Source organism: Phymastichus coffea, unplaced genomic scaffold, assembly GCF_024137745.1.
Source record: "Phymastichus coffea isolate CEN01 unplaced genomic scaffold, Cenicafe_Pcof_1.1 PCOF00015, whole genome shotgun sequence".
NCBI classification, from domain to species: domain Eukaryota; kingdom Metazoa; phylum Arthropoda; class Insecta; order Hymenoptera; family Eulophidae; genus Phymastichus; species Phymastichus coffea.
In genome coordinates, this window is record NW_026706826.1 from 41,721 (window position 1) to 54,318 (window position 12,598).

The 12,598-nt window shown below is 37.2% G+C and overlaps 1 protein-coding gene across 1 annotated transcript in view; it reads right to left on the bottom strand.

Annotated features, from left to right (window-relative positions):
* Nucleotides 1–8,246: 8,246 nt before the first annotated feature.
* The window catches only part of LOC131675042 (glutamate receptor ionotropic, kainate 2-like), a 2,022,482-nt gene continuing 2,018,130 nt past the window's right edge, over nucleotides 8,247–12,598 (bottom strand). The window contains exon 18 of the mRNA XM_058953868.1: nucleotides 8,247–8,363. Coding sequence (XP_058809851.1) covers nucleotides 8,247–8,363 — 117 coding nt within the window. The remainder of the gene's footprint in view (nucleotides 8,364–12,598) is intronic.

Here is a 12,598-nt window from a genome sequence, read left to right on the forward strand (position 1 = left end):
AAAATAATTCTGATATATTAGATGACACAGACATTAATTTTCAAAATGTAGTACAACCAGTTTCAATTAACACTGTGAGAGAATCCGTCACTGAAAATTCTTTTGACGTTAATAAAGAATTATCTGAATCTATAGGCGCGTTAGCACACTCTATTGCGAAAAACAATAATGTAGCGAAAGATAATTTTAAACGTGAATACAAATTGACTAGAAGCATGAACCTAAACATTTGGTTTGACTATTTGAATTCTGAATTAGAAGCCAGAGATCTTTTAGATGTAATAGATCCTTCAATATCTTGTACTAAGCCATATGATACATTGGAAAAGTCTAGAAGAAACAAAATAGTAAGAGACATAATAATTAATCATTTAGAAGAAGATTATCATAAGAAAATTTTAGATGTTAAAGATCCTATTACTATTTTGTCAATAATAAAAGATGCAAAGAAACTTGAGAATAACGTCTCTGAAGTAATAGTAAGAGCTAAACTCTATTCCATGAAAATAGGTAGAAGCGAAAAGGTCGATAAATTTTGTGACAGGTTTAATGCTATAATAAAAGAATCAGAACTTTGTGGAAGGGAATTACCTCTTACCGAGGCTGAAAAGAGATGTGCATTTTATCAAGCTGGAAAAGACGAATTCCCAGGACTTAGCATTGCATATTCGATCAAAAAGGCTAATCCAGAAAACAGCAACATGACTTTAGATGAAATAAAATCTATCATGTTGCAGTTAGAAGCAGATGCCCATAGAAGACAACTAGAAGCTAGAGGTCAGGCAAACGTAGCAGACGCAATTCAGACTGCCTTCAGTCACCGTGGTGGCACTGATGCCTGTTGGCGTTGTAATAAGCATGGGCATGCAAAAGATGACTGCCCACTCATTGCAACAAATGAGTGGTTCTGTTATGTTTGCCGCAGGATAGCTTCTCACAACAGAAGAAACTGTCCTAACAATGGACGAGGCAATTATGGATCTAGAGGGTACGTAAATAATATTTATAGAGGTAATTACAAAAGGGGTCAAAGTTCAGAGGGAGTCGGCTACAACGGAGGTTTTAGAGGAAGAGGCAATAATAATTATAATAATAGAGGTAGAAGTAATAATAATCGAGGTAAAAATAATAAAAGAAACAGAGGCGGGAGTATATTTAGAGGTAAAAGTCGATCTTTTAAATCCAACGCTAGACCATACACCCCACATAATCAGCATCAGAATCACGCCAGAACTGCAGCAGCACATGCAGCGGTTCAAGGTAAGAGTAATACTCATACCTCAATTCATAATATAAGTTTCCTGGCTGATTCCGGTGCAACAGAACATATAATAAATAAAGGCTTTATTCTATCCAATTTTAAAGAATGTCCTGGGGCGGTTATTAGAAGTGCGAATAAAAATAGTACTGCTGATATTAAAATAGATGGAAAAGGGGACCTTGTTCTAGAAAAACTTGATAGTCAGGGTAAAATTATTGTACCGCCAAACGTTCTAGCTGCGGAAAATATTAGTGAAAATCTAATGTCGCTTAGAAAGTTTGTTGATGCAGGTTTTAGTATATATTTAGATGATCGAATTTTGAAAGTTTTTGACAAAGAAACAAATCATGTGTATTTATCAGGCGTTTATAATAAACCAAATTGGATTATTTCACTGAGTATTAAGAGTCCTGATGATGTTCTCGAGGAAAAATATCATAGTTATAGATGTAACGCGATAATGATCACTCTTGATGAAGCCCCTGATGAAACTCCTATTAAATCATCTAACGAGTTAGACGAAAATAACCGAAATAAAAATATAGATGCTGAACTTGAGAGGGAGTGCATTGTGGAAGAAATCAATTCTAGTTCAATACTTAACAATAATCCCTCACTCAAACATTTAAATTATAAATTGGTAGACATATATAGTTTAGAAGATGCAGATAAAATAGAAGACCTGTTCACGTCATTTGAATTAGAAAATTTACACACCGAAAAATTAAACGAAGGTATGTTATGGCATGTTAGATTAGGTCACCCTTCGTTAGCTTATCTCAAAGAATTACAGAAATTAGATGTAAATTTGAAAGGAATAAAATTCGACGAAAATATAATGAACTGTGAGACCTGTATCCTTGCAAAATTGACGAAACTACCATTTAAAGAAACAAGAACCAGAGCTACCAAGCCACTTTATATGATTCATGCAGATACCATTGGTCCAATTAAACCAACTTCATTCCCAGATCAATGTCGATATATAATAGTTTTTGTGGATGACTACACCAAATTTGCATTGGCCTATTCGGTAAAACACAAATCTGAATGAGGTGATTGTTTAGAGGTTTTCCTGATTAGTGCACGAAATCTACTAGGTAGAAATAAAAAGGTCAGTTTTATCCGAGCTGATAATGGTACTGAATTCACAGGAGGAAAGTTTTTGGAAGTAATGAAAAGGGAGGGCATAGAACCAAATTTTTCTAGCCCGCACACTCCACCACATAATGGTGCCGCAGAAAGATTTAATAGAACCCTTATTGAGAAAACTAGGTCATTAATGATTGATTCCGATTTGCCCAAGAGTATGTGGCCGTTTGCTGTAGATGTATCTATAAACTTATATAATAGAACTCCTAATAAATCAATTGATTTCAAGATCCCTTTGAAGTTAATAAATCCTGAAGGAAAATGCCACATAGATAAAATTAGAAGGTTTGGAAGTATTGCTTATGCTGCGAAACACGCCCTTGAAACAAAATTCTCAGCCAAGGCTATTAAAGGTGTGCTGGTAGGTCAGACATCAAATGGTTATATACTTTGGCACCCCAGCTCGGGCAAATTTGTTCACTCAAAGCATGTTATAATGAAGGAAAAACTTACATACAAAAATATTGAGAACAAAAGAATTTTTGGAAAAGACAGTGAAAGAAATCAAGATAGTGAACTAGAAGATGGAAAAGAAAAGACAGTGCATTTATATGGAGATAATTTAGAAGTATTAGAAGTCGAAGAAAACAATTTTAAAAACATACAACAGACATCAAACCAAAACATGGGAGTTGATAGTTCAGTCATACCTAAATCTAAAGAGAGTAAGAAGACCCGATCTAAGGAACAAACTATAGATCTAGAGCCCGTTAGAAAGCAACCGAAAAGAAATGTAAAAACTGCCAAAGACTATAAGGCCATGGATAAAGGAATCTCTGATGCTAGAATGATAGTAGATACCAGCTTTGCGTTTTTAAGTAAAATAATAGGCATTGGCTTAGAAGATAAAGATGTGTCAGTATTTGCTCTTTTGGCTGTCATAAATCATGATCCCATTAGTTTTAAAGAAGCAATGAGTATGGAAGACAAAGGTAAATGGCTTATAGCAGTTAAAGAAGAGTTGAAATCAATGGAAATAAACAAAGTTTGGAGTCTGGTGGACAGGCCAACAGTCTTGAAGAATGGTAAACGAGCAAATGTTATTGACTCTAGATGGGTATTTAAGAAGAAATTAGATAAATTACATATACTGAACAGAAAAGGTAGGCTCGTTATTAGAGGATTTATGGATAAAAATAATTATGAGCTCAGAGAAACATATGCACCAGTTTCTAAACTGCCGGTTATAAGAGCAGCTCTAGCCATTATAAACAAGATGGATTTAGAAGTCCGCCAGTTAGATGTAAAAACAGCTTTCTTAAACGGTACTTTAGATGAAGATGAAGAAATCTATATGGAAATACCAGAGGGTTTAGAAGTAGATGAATTCACCAGAAAGACTAAAGTTTGTAGATTACATAAGGCACTGTATGGTTTAAAAATAAGTCCCAAGAAGTGGAATGAGCGTTTCACAGAAGTACTAAAACTGGGTTTGCAAAAAGATATTAATGAGCCCTGCTTGTTTACTTATAGATATCAAGGGATTGTTGTTTTTCTAGTCTTGTATGTGGATGACATTATTGCGGCGAGCAATTGTTCTGAGAAATTAAAAGAAATAATAGATCATTTGAGCGGCGTCTTCCAAATGAAAAACTTGGGCGAACCAAAACAGTTTTTAGGCATGACTATAAAGAGAGATAGAAGTAGCAAAATATTGACAATCAATGAAACAGAATATGTTTACAAGGTGTTAGAAAGGTTTGGAATGACTGATTGTAATCCACACGAAACACCTATGATTACTCGACAAGCTAGAAGCAAGAAAATCAATCAAGATCAAGATAAGACTAGAAGAAAATTAGATGTTCCATATAGAGAGGTCATTGGATGTATTTCTTACCTGGCAAATGCCTCACGACCGGATATTTCCTTCGCGGTAAATTTCCTCTCGCGTAAGCAATCTAATCCCACCGAAGAAGATTGGTTAGATGTCAAAAGAGTACTTAGGTATTTAAAGGGAACAGTTGAGTTAGGACTTACATTTAGAGGTGATGGTGATACTTTAAAAGCCTACTCTGATTCAAGTTTTAAAGATTGGCCAGATTCCACTTCCACTAGTGGCATGGTTATTTCATTATATAAAGACACTGTTGCATGGAGAAGTCATAAGCAAACTTTGGTGACTTCTTCAACTTGTGGGTCAGAGTATTTGGCGATGAGTGAAGCATGCAAAGATATCGTTTCGTTAGATAAGGCATTAAGAGATATATTAGGCAACACCATGTAACCAGTTACTCTTTACTGTGATAATCAATCTACCAGAGATTGTACCCAAAAGGAGGGTAGCCATAAACTTAAAGATTTTGATGATACTTTAGAAGAGATTAAGAAACGTCTGGTTGAAAGAGAAAGAATAGGTGTTAAAAGAAAATTGTTCGATACTCATGGGGATTATGTGAAGCAGTGTGCTTTAGAAGGTAAAGTCAGTATTAGAGGGGTATCTACTCATGATAATATTGCTGATATATTTACTAAGCCGCTTCCTCTTCAACCCTTTAGAAAATACAGAAATATATTGCTGACAATCGTAACTGATATATATGTATAAAAAAAAATTCCTTTTGAATTTTTCAGAGGCGGCTGTTATTAATAATGCTGATTGAAAGACGTTGATGATCGAGGTAGATGAATTTAGAAGTATTTAATTTAGAAGAAAAAGTTAAGTTAATTATAAGAAAAAGCTAGTTCCTATTTTTATTTCTGTATTTAGATTTTTGTATTTAGAAGTTTTTCTTTTGTATTTAAAAGTTTTTCTTTGTATTTAGAAGTTCTTCATTTGTATTTAAAAGTTTTTCTTTGTATTTAGAAGTTTTTCGTTTGTATTTAAAAGTTCTTCTTTGTATTTGGAAGTTTTTGTATTTGGACATATGGAATGCAAAGCAAGAGAGGGAGTGTTAAAATCAACTTGCTCGGCATTTCATATGTATGCGCATGCGCGCGCTTTGTGGGAATGTGTGGGTGCTGTGTCTTCAAGGTAAGGCCTGCGAGCCGCCGATTCTTTATACAAGCTAGGAGCTCACTTCTTCTGGAATCGCTTGGCAGTGCGCAGCAATAAAACACCTCTTTTCCTATTGCAACTCGTGTGTATTTTTAATATCCTCCGCCTATATTACAACAGATAGTTGTGCTTGCATTACAAATTTTTTTCGATACAATACCATGCCTCGTTTTGAAGTTATGTATATATTTTGGAGAAGCTTTAAACAGTTTTTCAGACAGTAGCACATTGTCTCTTGCTTCGATGGCCCACCTTTTAATATCTAAACCATGAACACATACTGATTTTTCAATTGTATTTTGAAAGATTTCCAATATTTGTTTTGAAATCTCAAGCAATTATTCGAGCCTACTTCCTCCTTCGTTAATCTGCTTTTTCCATCTGTTCAATTGCTGGACACGTTTCACTAATTTAAATGTATGTTGCACCCTATTAAAATTAACAGGTCTGTCTTTGTTACTAGGCCAAAAATTAACTGCATTTGTTTTGTATTCTAGATCTATGCATATTTTTCTAGATTTGATGCCAAATTTTACATCAATATAATCATCTTCAAACTTTTCTTCAATCATTAAAGGCACCGGAACTTTATTTTCGTTCGAAACCGTTAAAGTATTGTAACTTTCTACAAGCAGATCTGCCTCGATAGCTTCTTTTATTAAATTTTCTAAATTATTTAGAAATTTGTTTTCATCAACTGTAATAATACTATCTATATTATATTCAGGACCATCAAATCTTTGATATAATAGACGTAAAATATGTTTTGGGTTCATTCTTATTATTTTTAAAGAACGATATCCTGGCACGAAAAAAATTAATTAATGACAAAGTACTTTTCTACAAAACTACAATATAAATAATACGAAGAAAACTACAAGTAATATACTTACAAGAAACTTCAAATACCGTAAACTTCTTTAAAGCTTTCAAAATTTTTTTATTTCGACCCAAAGTTGAAAATTGATACAAATAACTGTTTACACTATTTATTGAACTAACTTAATGGAAATGATTATAAAATCTGTTAAACAAACATAAATTATTACTCATTATTAATTAATATTACTTTTTACATTAAATTATGGGAAAGGCGTTTTAACTAGCAGAGTAAATTGCACAAATGTTCGTTATTTGTAAATAAATGAACCTACCGTATCGCGGCTAATATCGATTATCTGTAATAGATTAAATAATATTTGTTTCGATTCCCAATCAAAAAACATCATTCGACACGAAGCAAAATCAATGTAAATATGTATGTTAGGTAATGGTAAAGCTTTTTAAATTGATAATAAAGTGATATATTCAGTATTGCAACAAGAGTTTTCCCGAATAAGTTCTCCCTTACACTATATAATTTATATTACCGGATTTCAGAAAAATATAAATATATATTTAAAACAAACATCAATTTAAAATAATAATAATAATAATATATTTAAATATAAATAAATTTTTTTTTCGTCCAGAATACGATGAACTATCAAATTATTGTACGGCTTATATAAAAGGTAAAAACAAGATATTGTTAAAAATAAGATAATGTTAAAAACTAATTTAAATAAATTTAAATTAAGTGGGTACGAAGATTTTACTTTTTTGCTCAACTGTATAATTTTTGAGAAAAAGAACAATAATAAGAAAAACAGGTTTTTGGAAGATTTTTTATAAACGAACCGACATATTTAATTTTGTATTCAACAGTTTTGAATTTTGAGCCCGGATTCATATTTAGAACACACAAAAACATAAAATACGGTATCTTCGATCTATGCACGAGCTTCGTGGTCGATAACATGGCGTAAGATCGATAGTTTTGAGCGTTAATGAGTTAAGACAATAAATCACTATTTTATGAATCTTAGGTGAGACGGGCAGCTAAAAGTAGTTTAAAGTATCTTGTATACATGTGATATAAGTAATCTGAAAGTTACAGGATAATCGGCGATTAACACTTGGGTAGTGTTACTTGTTAATTAGTTTTTACATAAACTATGTTATTTATCTTAACCTTCTAACGGAGAATTAGCGACCGTTCCCGTCTGGGTAGCTCGCGGCCGTCCGCACAAATTATTTATTCGGGGATTTGGGAAGCAAAAAACGTTCCCACGACTGAATAACGCGTCGAGCCTAAACACATTAAACGCACAGATTCGAAGTCGGTTGAAGCTCTGCAGTGTGACGTCACTAGTGTGCTCCTCGCTGACCGTCTCGCTTGTGTTTGTTGTCTTTGCTGTTTTCCTCTTTCTCGACCTCTCGTTTGCTCCACAATCTTGTTGCCTTATTCTGTTGCTCGCTTGTCGATTGCTGTTGATGTTGTTTCCGCTGTCTCTCTGTTGCTCGTTACTGCAGTAACGTCGGAAACTGCTCGCGCGCGCACCCGCGCACCTCGCCGGTTACCCACACGCACCGGTGCCGGATATCCTTCGGGACACGGCTGGGCGCGACCCAGCCTCACACTGAAATACTCGTCTGCGCACCGGGCGTGTCTCCGAAAACGAACAAACGTCGACGAGGTCGCGTTGTCCAACTCCGGAAAACCGTGACCTTCGGTTCAATACGCGTGCGCGACTTCCTCTGCCCAAAGCCTAGTAGAAACTCTCTCGAATTTCCCGCGATCATCCGCGATTTGAGCGCTTTCTCTTTCTCTCTCTCTCTCGTTCTCTCTCTATCGTCTTCTTTTGCGCCATCTCTATCGCTCCAGCCGTCAACTCAGCCCGTGAATTCGATACAATTACTAATAAAAATGAACGCAGAACAAATATTTACACACACACACTTACTCGCTCGCAGACTAACACACTCTCAAGTATTCATTCACTCATTCATTTCCTAGTCAATATCGCCGTTGTCGTCGTCAATGTCTTCATAATCGTCATCGTTATCGTTGTCACTTCCCTCATCTATCGGGATCGGGCTGTCCAAACATTGCTCAAAAAGGCCGCCGGACTATTGAATACACATGGTAGCTCTACGTTTTACGTCTCGTGTTGTTCTTTCGATGACTTATGGATGAAGATAATCGGTGAAGTTCTCTATTCGTAGATGCAATTCATCAATGTTCTGAGGTAATTCACCATGGTAAATTTCCTCCTTCGATGATCCCCACAAAAAGAAATCGCCAGGATTGTAGACTTGGGGTCTTACAGGCCATTCAATTGAACCATTGCGACCAATTCAGCGTCCACGATATATCTGTACCCAATTCCCATGGTTCCAATTATGAAATTCATAAATTAGGTAGTATGTTAATAGGTTACGTGTTATGTATGGAAATAGCATGCGGGAGTCTAGGTGTGTGAGATCAAATATACAGTATTCGTATCTGCTATAGGCGCGTGCGCGCTTATTTGCTTATGTATGTGTTGCGTGCGTGTTTATGCGTGTATTGCATGTGTGTTATATGTATTGTGTGTAAGTATTACGTGTGTGTGTGTATGAACGTGTATTGCGTAAGTGTGAGTTGGTGTATGGGTGTGTTACATGTACGAGATCTGTTCAAAAAGTACCGCGAATTTTGTATGTTTTCAAAAATTATTTATTTATTCATAAATATCTATTTTATCTCTTTCAAAATAACCCCCCTTGCATATAATGCACTTGTGCCAACATTTTTTCGAATTTTCGAAACACTTAAAAAAATCATTTTTGTGATCTTATTCAGCTCCTCCTTCGATGCCATCTTTATTTCCTCAATCGTGGCGTAGCGTTATCCTTTCATGGGCCTCTTTAGTTTTGGGAACAAGAAAAAGTTACAGGGGTTCAAGTCTGGGGAATACCGTGGCTACAGCATCATTACTATGTTATTTTTGGCCAAATATTCGCGCACAAGCAACGATGTGCGAGCAGGGGCGTTATCATGGTGCAAAGCCAGGTTTTGTTCTTCCAAAAATCCGGACGTTTCTGGCGGATTGCTTCCCGCAAATTGCGCATAACTTGCAGATAAAATTCCTTATTGACCATATAAATAAATTATATAAATATATTATATTTAATTACACATAAATAAATTTTAATATTTAAAATGCATTTCAGATTAGACAGGTAGGGGAAAGAGCCAGGGCTCTCGGTCGTGATCTCAGAGTGGTGATCGATAGCTTATACACTTCAGATCTTTGATCTGAGACTTACCTGATCTGTAGCTTCTCTAGTTTACCTACTTATAGACCGTGGCATAATGCTTTACAAAGCCTCCTAAACCATCGACGGCACCTTTTCCATGATCAGTTGCAGAGAAAATACATTTTTTTAATTTTTATCTCCATATAAAAGCTAAAATCGGACTTGTATACATTTGAAGATATTGGAACGAAAAATGTACAAAAAAATATGAACCAACAACAAAATGGACTTTTCGAGATATATCAACTTTTTTACAAGATGCACTTTTTCGAAAAAGGGCATAATCTGCCAATAAATGCACTTATTTACATTTTTAATTGTATAAATTTGAAAGGTTTACATTGTAATATAAAATGAAAAAGGTTTTCTTTGATTGCAACTAATAATAAACGAATAGCAGAGATTCAAAATTAGTTTTTTTAAATTTAGTTTTCATTTCCCACTTTACAACTAAATTTTTAAAATGCATAATTAGTGTAACTATGCATATGATGAACAAAAGAAAATATATGTTTCTCTTTATTTTTGATATAGAAACATAAAAAATGGTATGGAATGGTTCACTCATGGGTGCCCAATTGGTTCCTCTTAATTTGAGATGGAATCAGTTTATAAAAGAGATCAGTACTAGGTGGCGTATTTGCTCCGATGCTAGGGTAATGTTGGGCATGTTTGCCTAAATTTGTATGAAGATGGTCTAATACAGAAAAGATCATTGAATTAATAGATATTGATAATTCATATTTATTTTTACTTCACAAGAACAGCAACCTTATATCTATGATACAAAGTAAAAAGAGGGGTGCTTGACCTTGGGAAAGGTAGAAACAACAGTCGCTGCTCTCTGTGATTCCTCTGCTGCTAGCAAGATTTGAGGCGATCTCGTTGCCGTTGATGTGGCTACCCTTTATGCTTTCTCCATGATGTTCAGATACTTCTTTTCCTCTACGAAATTTTTAATCTTTCTAGTAGTCCATTTAAATTGTCTGCCTGTTCTCTTTCAACTCTCGACAGTCACTAGCCTACGCAAGTCTGTTCACGCGAGCTCTCCTCCTACTCGTCCGCTCTACCGAAACCGGCAACGTACAGTTGTGCAAATGAGCTTGTTTCGTCTCTCTTTTTCTCGCTATCACTCTCGAAATGTCTCTCCCGCATACTCTCTCTCCGTCGGTCATCGTCGTCCTCAGCGATTCTTGACTTTCTCTAACTTGCTGAAACATACTAACGTCCGAGCATTAGCTCTGCACGTATACAGCTGTATATCGCTGGCTCTAGTGGTGCGGGCCCGAGGAAGAGATAGAGAGACAAACAGACAGACAAATAGAGCCGATGGTTCCATCATACAGACCCCAAGCTCAAACCAGGTAGATGACGAAAGACGGAAAACGTTCCTAGACGTTGCTGCCACATAGCAAACGCCGGAGGTGAATGCCAGAAACCGACAGACACCTGATGAGGGGGGCACCACGCATACCACTCAACAGACTTCTTCGGAGGATGTTGAGATGAGAGTGGAGGTGTCAGAGGACTGGGCCACCATCGTAAAAAGGAAAAAGAAAAGGAACAAGAAAAAGATCGACAACGAGACGGTACAAAAGACGACAGACGGATACAGAAGCCGAGGATCGGAGTGTCCCAACCTGAAAACCTGGCGCGGGACTATTCTGATCAAGCCGGCGGAAGGACGACTGTACGCCGATGTCTTGCGGACTATCAGATAGAAGGTAGACCCCAAGACAGAGAAGGTAGACGTTCGGACGATTAAAAAAACCAAGGACGGTGCTGTATTGATGCGGCTAAAAAAGTCGCAAGGATAGGACTTCCAAAGGACACTTCAGAAAGTATTAGGACAGACTGCGACAGTAAAAGACTTAACTTTCAGGGTGACGCTGGAGTTTGCTGATTTGGACTGCGTCACGACGGTACCGAATATCGCGAACGCGATAAATCGTGAACTTAATATGGACTCGGAACGGAAAGTGCATCTCTTTGCGCCAAACGCATATGGGAATGCGCGAGCCGTTTGCGAGTTCATTGCGACGGAAGCAACGAGACTAATAGGCAAAGAACGCATCAAAATAGGATGGATGAATTGTCGAGTTCGACTTCGCATTCATCCTCAAAGATGCTTCAACTGCCTCGGGTATGGACATACACGGAGAGAATGTAAAGAGCCGGACAGAAAGAACTGCTGCATGAAATACGGACAGACAGGTCACGTGGACAAGGAGTGTAAAAACACTACTGACTGCTTCCTCTGTAAGGGGATAGAAGGACAGAAACAGAAAAAATGATCTTGACGATACTACAATGCAATGTGAACAGGAGTAGCGTAGCACACATGCTCCTTCCTCAAATTGCGACGGAGACGAACGCAGACGTGCTTGTTATAAGCGAACAATACAAGAAGAGACCTGAGCCATCGTGGTTCGCTAGCAAATTGAACACGACGGCGGTGTGGGTGGGTACGTGGAAACGAAGCGATGCGAGTCTCGGCAAGCGGATCCGGGGCGGACTATGTTTGGGTGAGGGTGGGCACTGTTGTTATCGTCAGGCGGTTGCGATCACGACGCTCTCAGGAAGCTCGATTATAATCCGCTTAGCAAAATATAGATGATGCACATAGTGCACCATATGGCTAGCCGCGAGGCTGGCCAGGTCACTTTGTGCAAAAATCTTCTGTCAAAGCGGCGGACAGTAATTGTCTTCCTCAACAGAGAGTGGAGACTTCTCAAAAAAACAACTTGTTGTTTTGGGAGAGGATGTCGTAAACTTCTCTTACCTGTACGGGCATAAGCAAATGCAAATGCGTCACCGATTGCCCTCGACAAGCAATTAATGCTAGTCGACCCGAAGTGAATGCAATGTACATTTGAACGAATACTTGCAATCACAAGTGCGGATGTGTGTACCTTCATGTGGTGGGGCTGAAAACGCTGTTTCTGTAAAGAAACAGTAGGCAAAACACACAACGCTCGCCCATAGGGCAAAAGGCCAGTTGGCCAAATGAAAATAAACAACACGGACCATGACAGCACGTGGTGGGGTGCGGCCCGTAAACG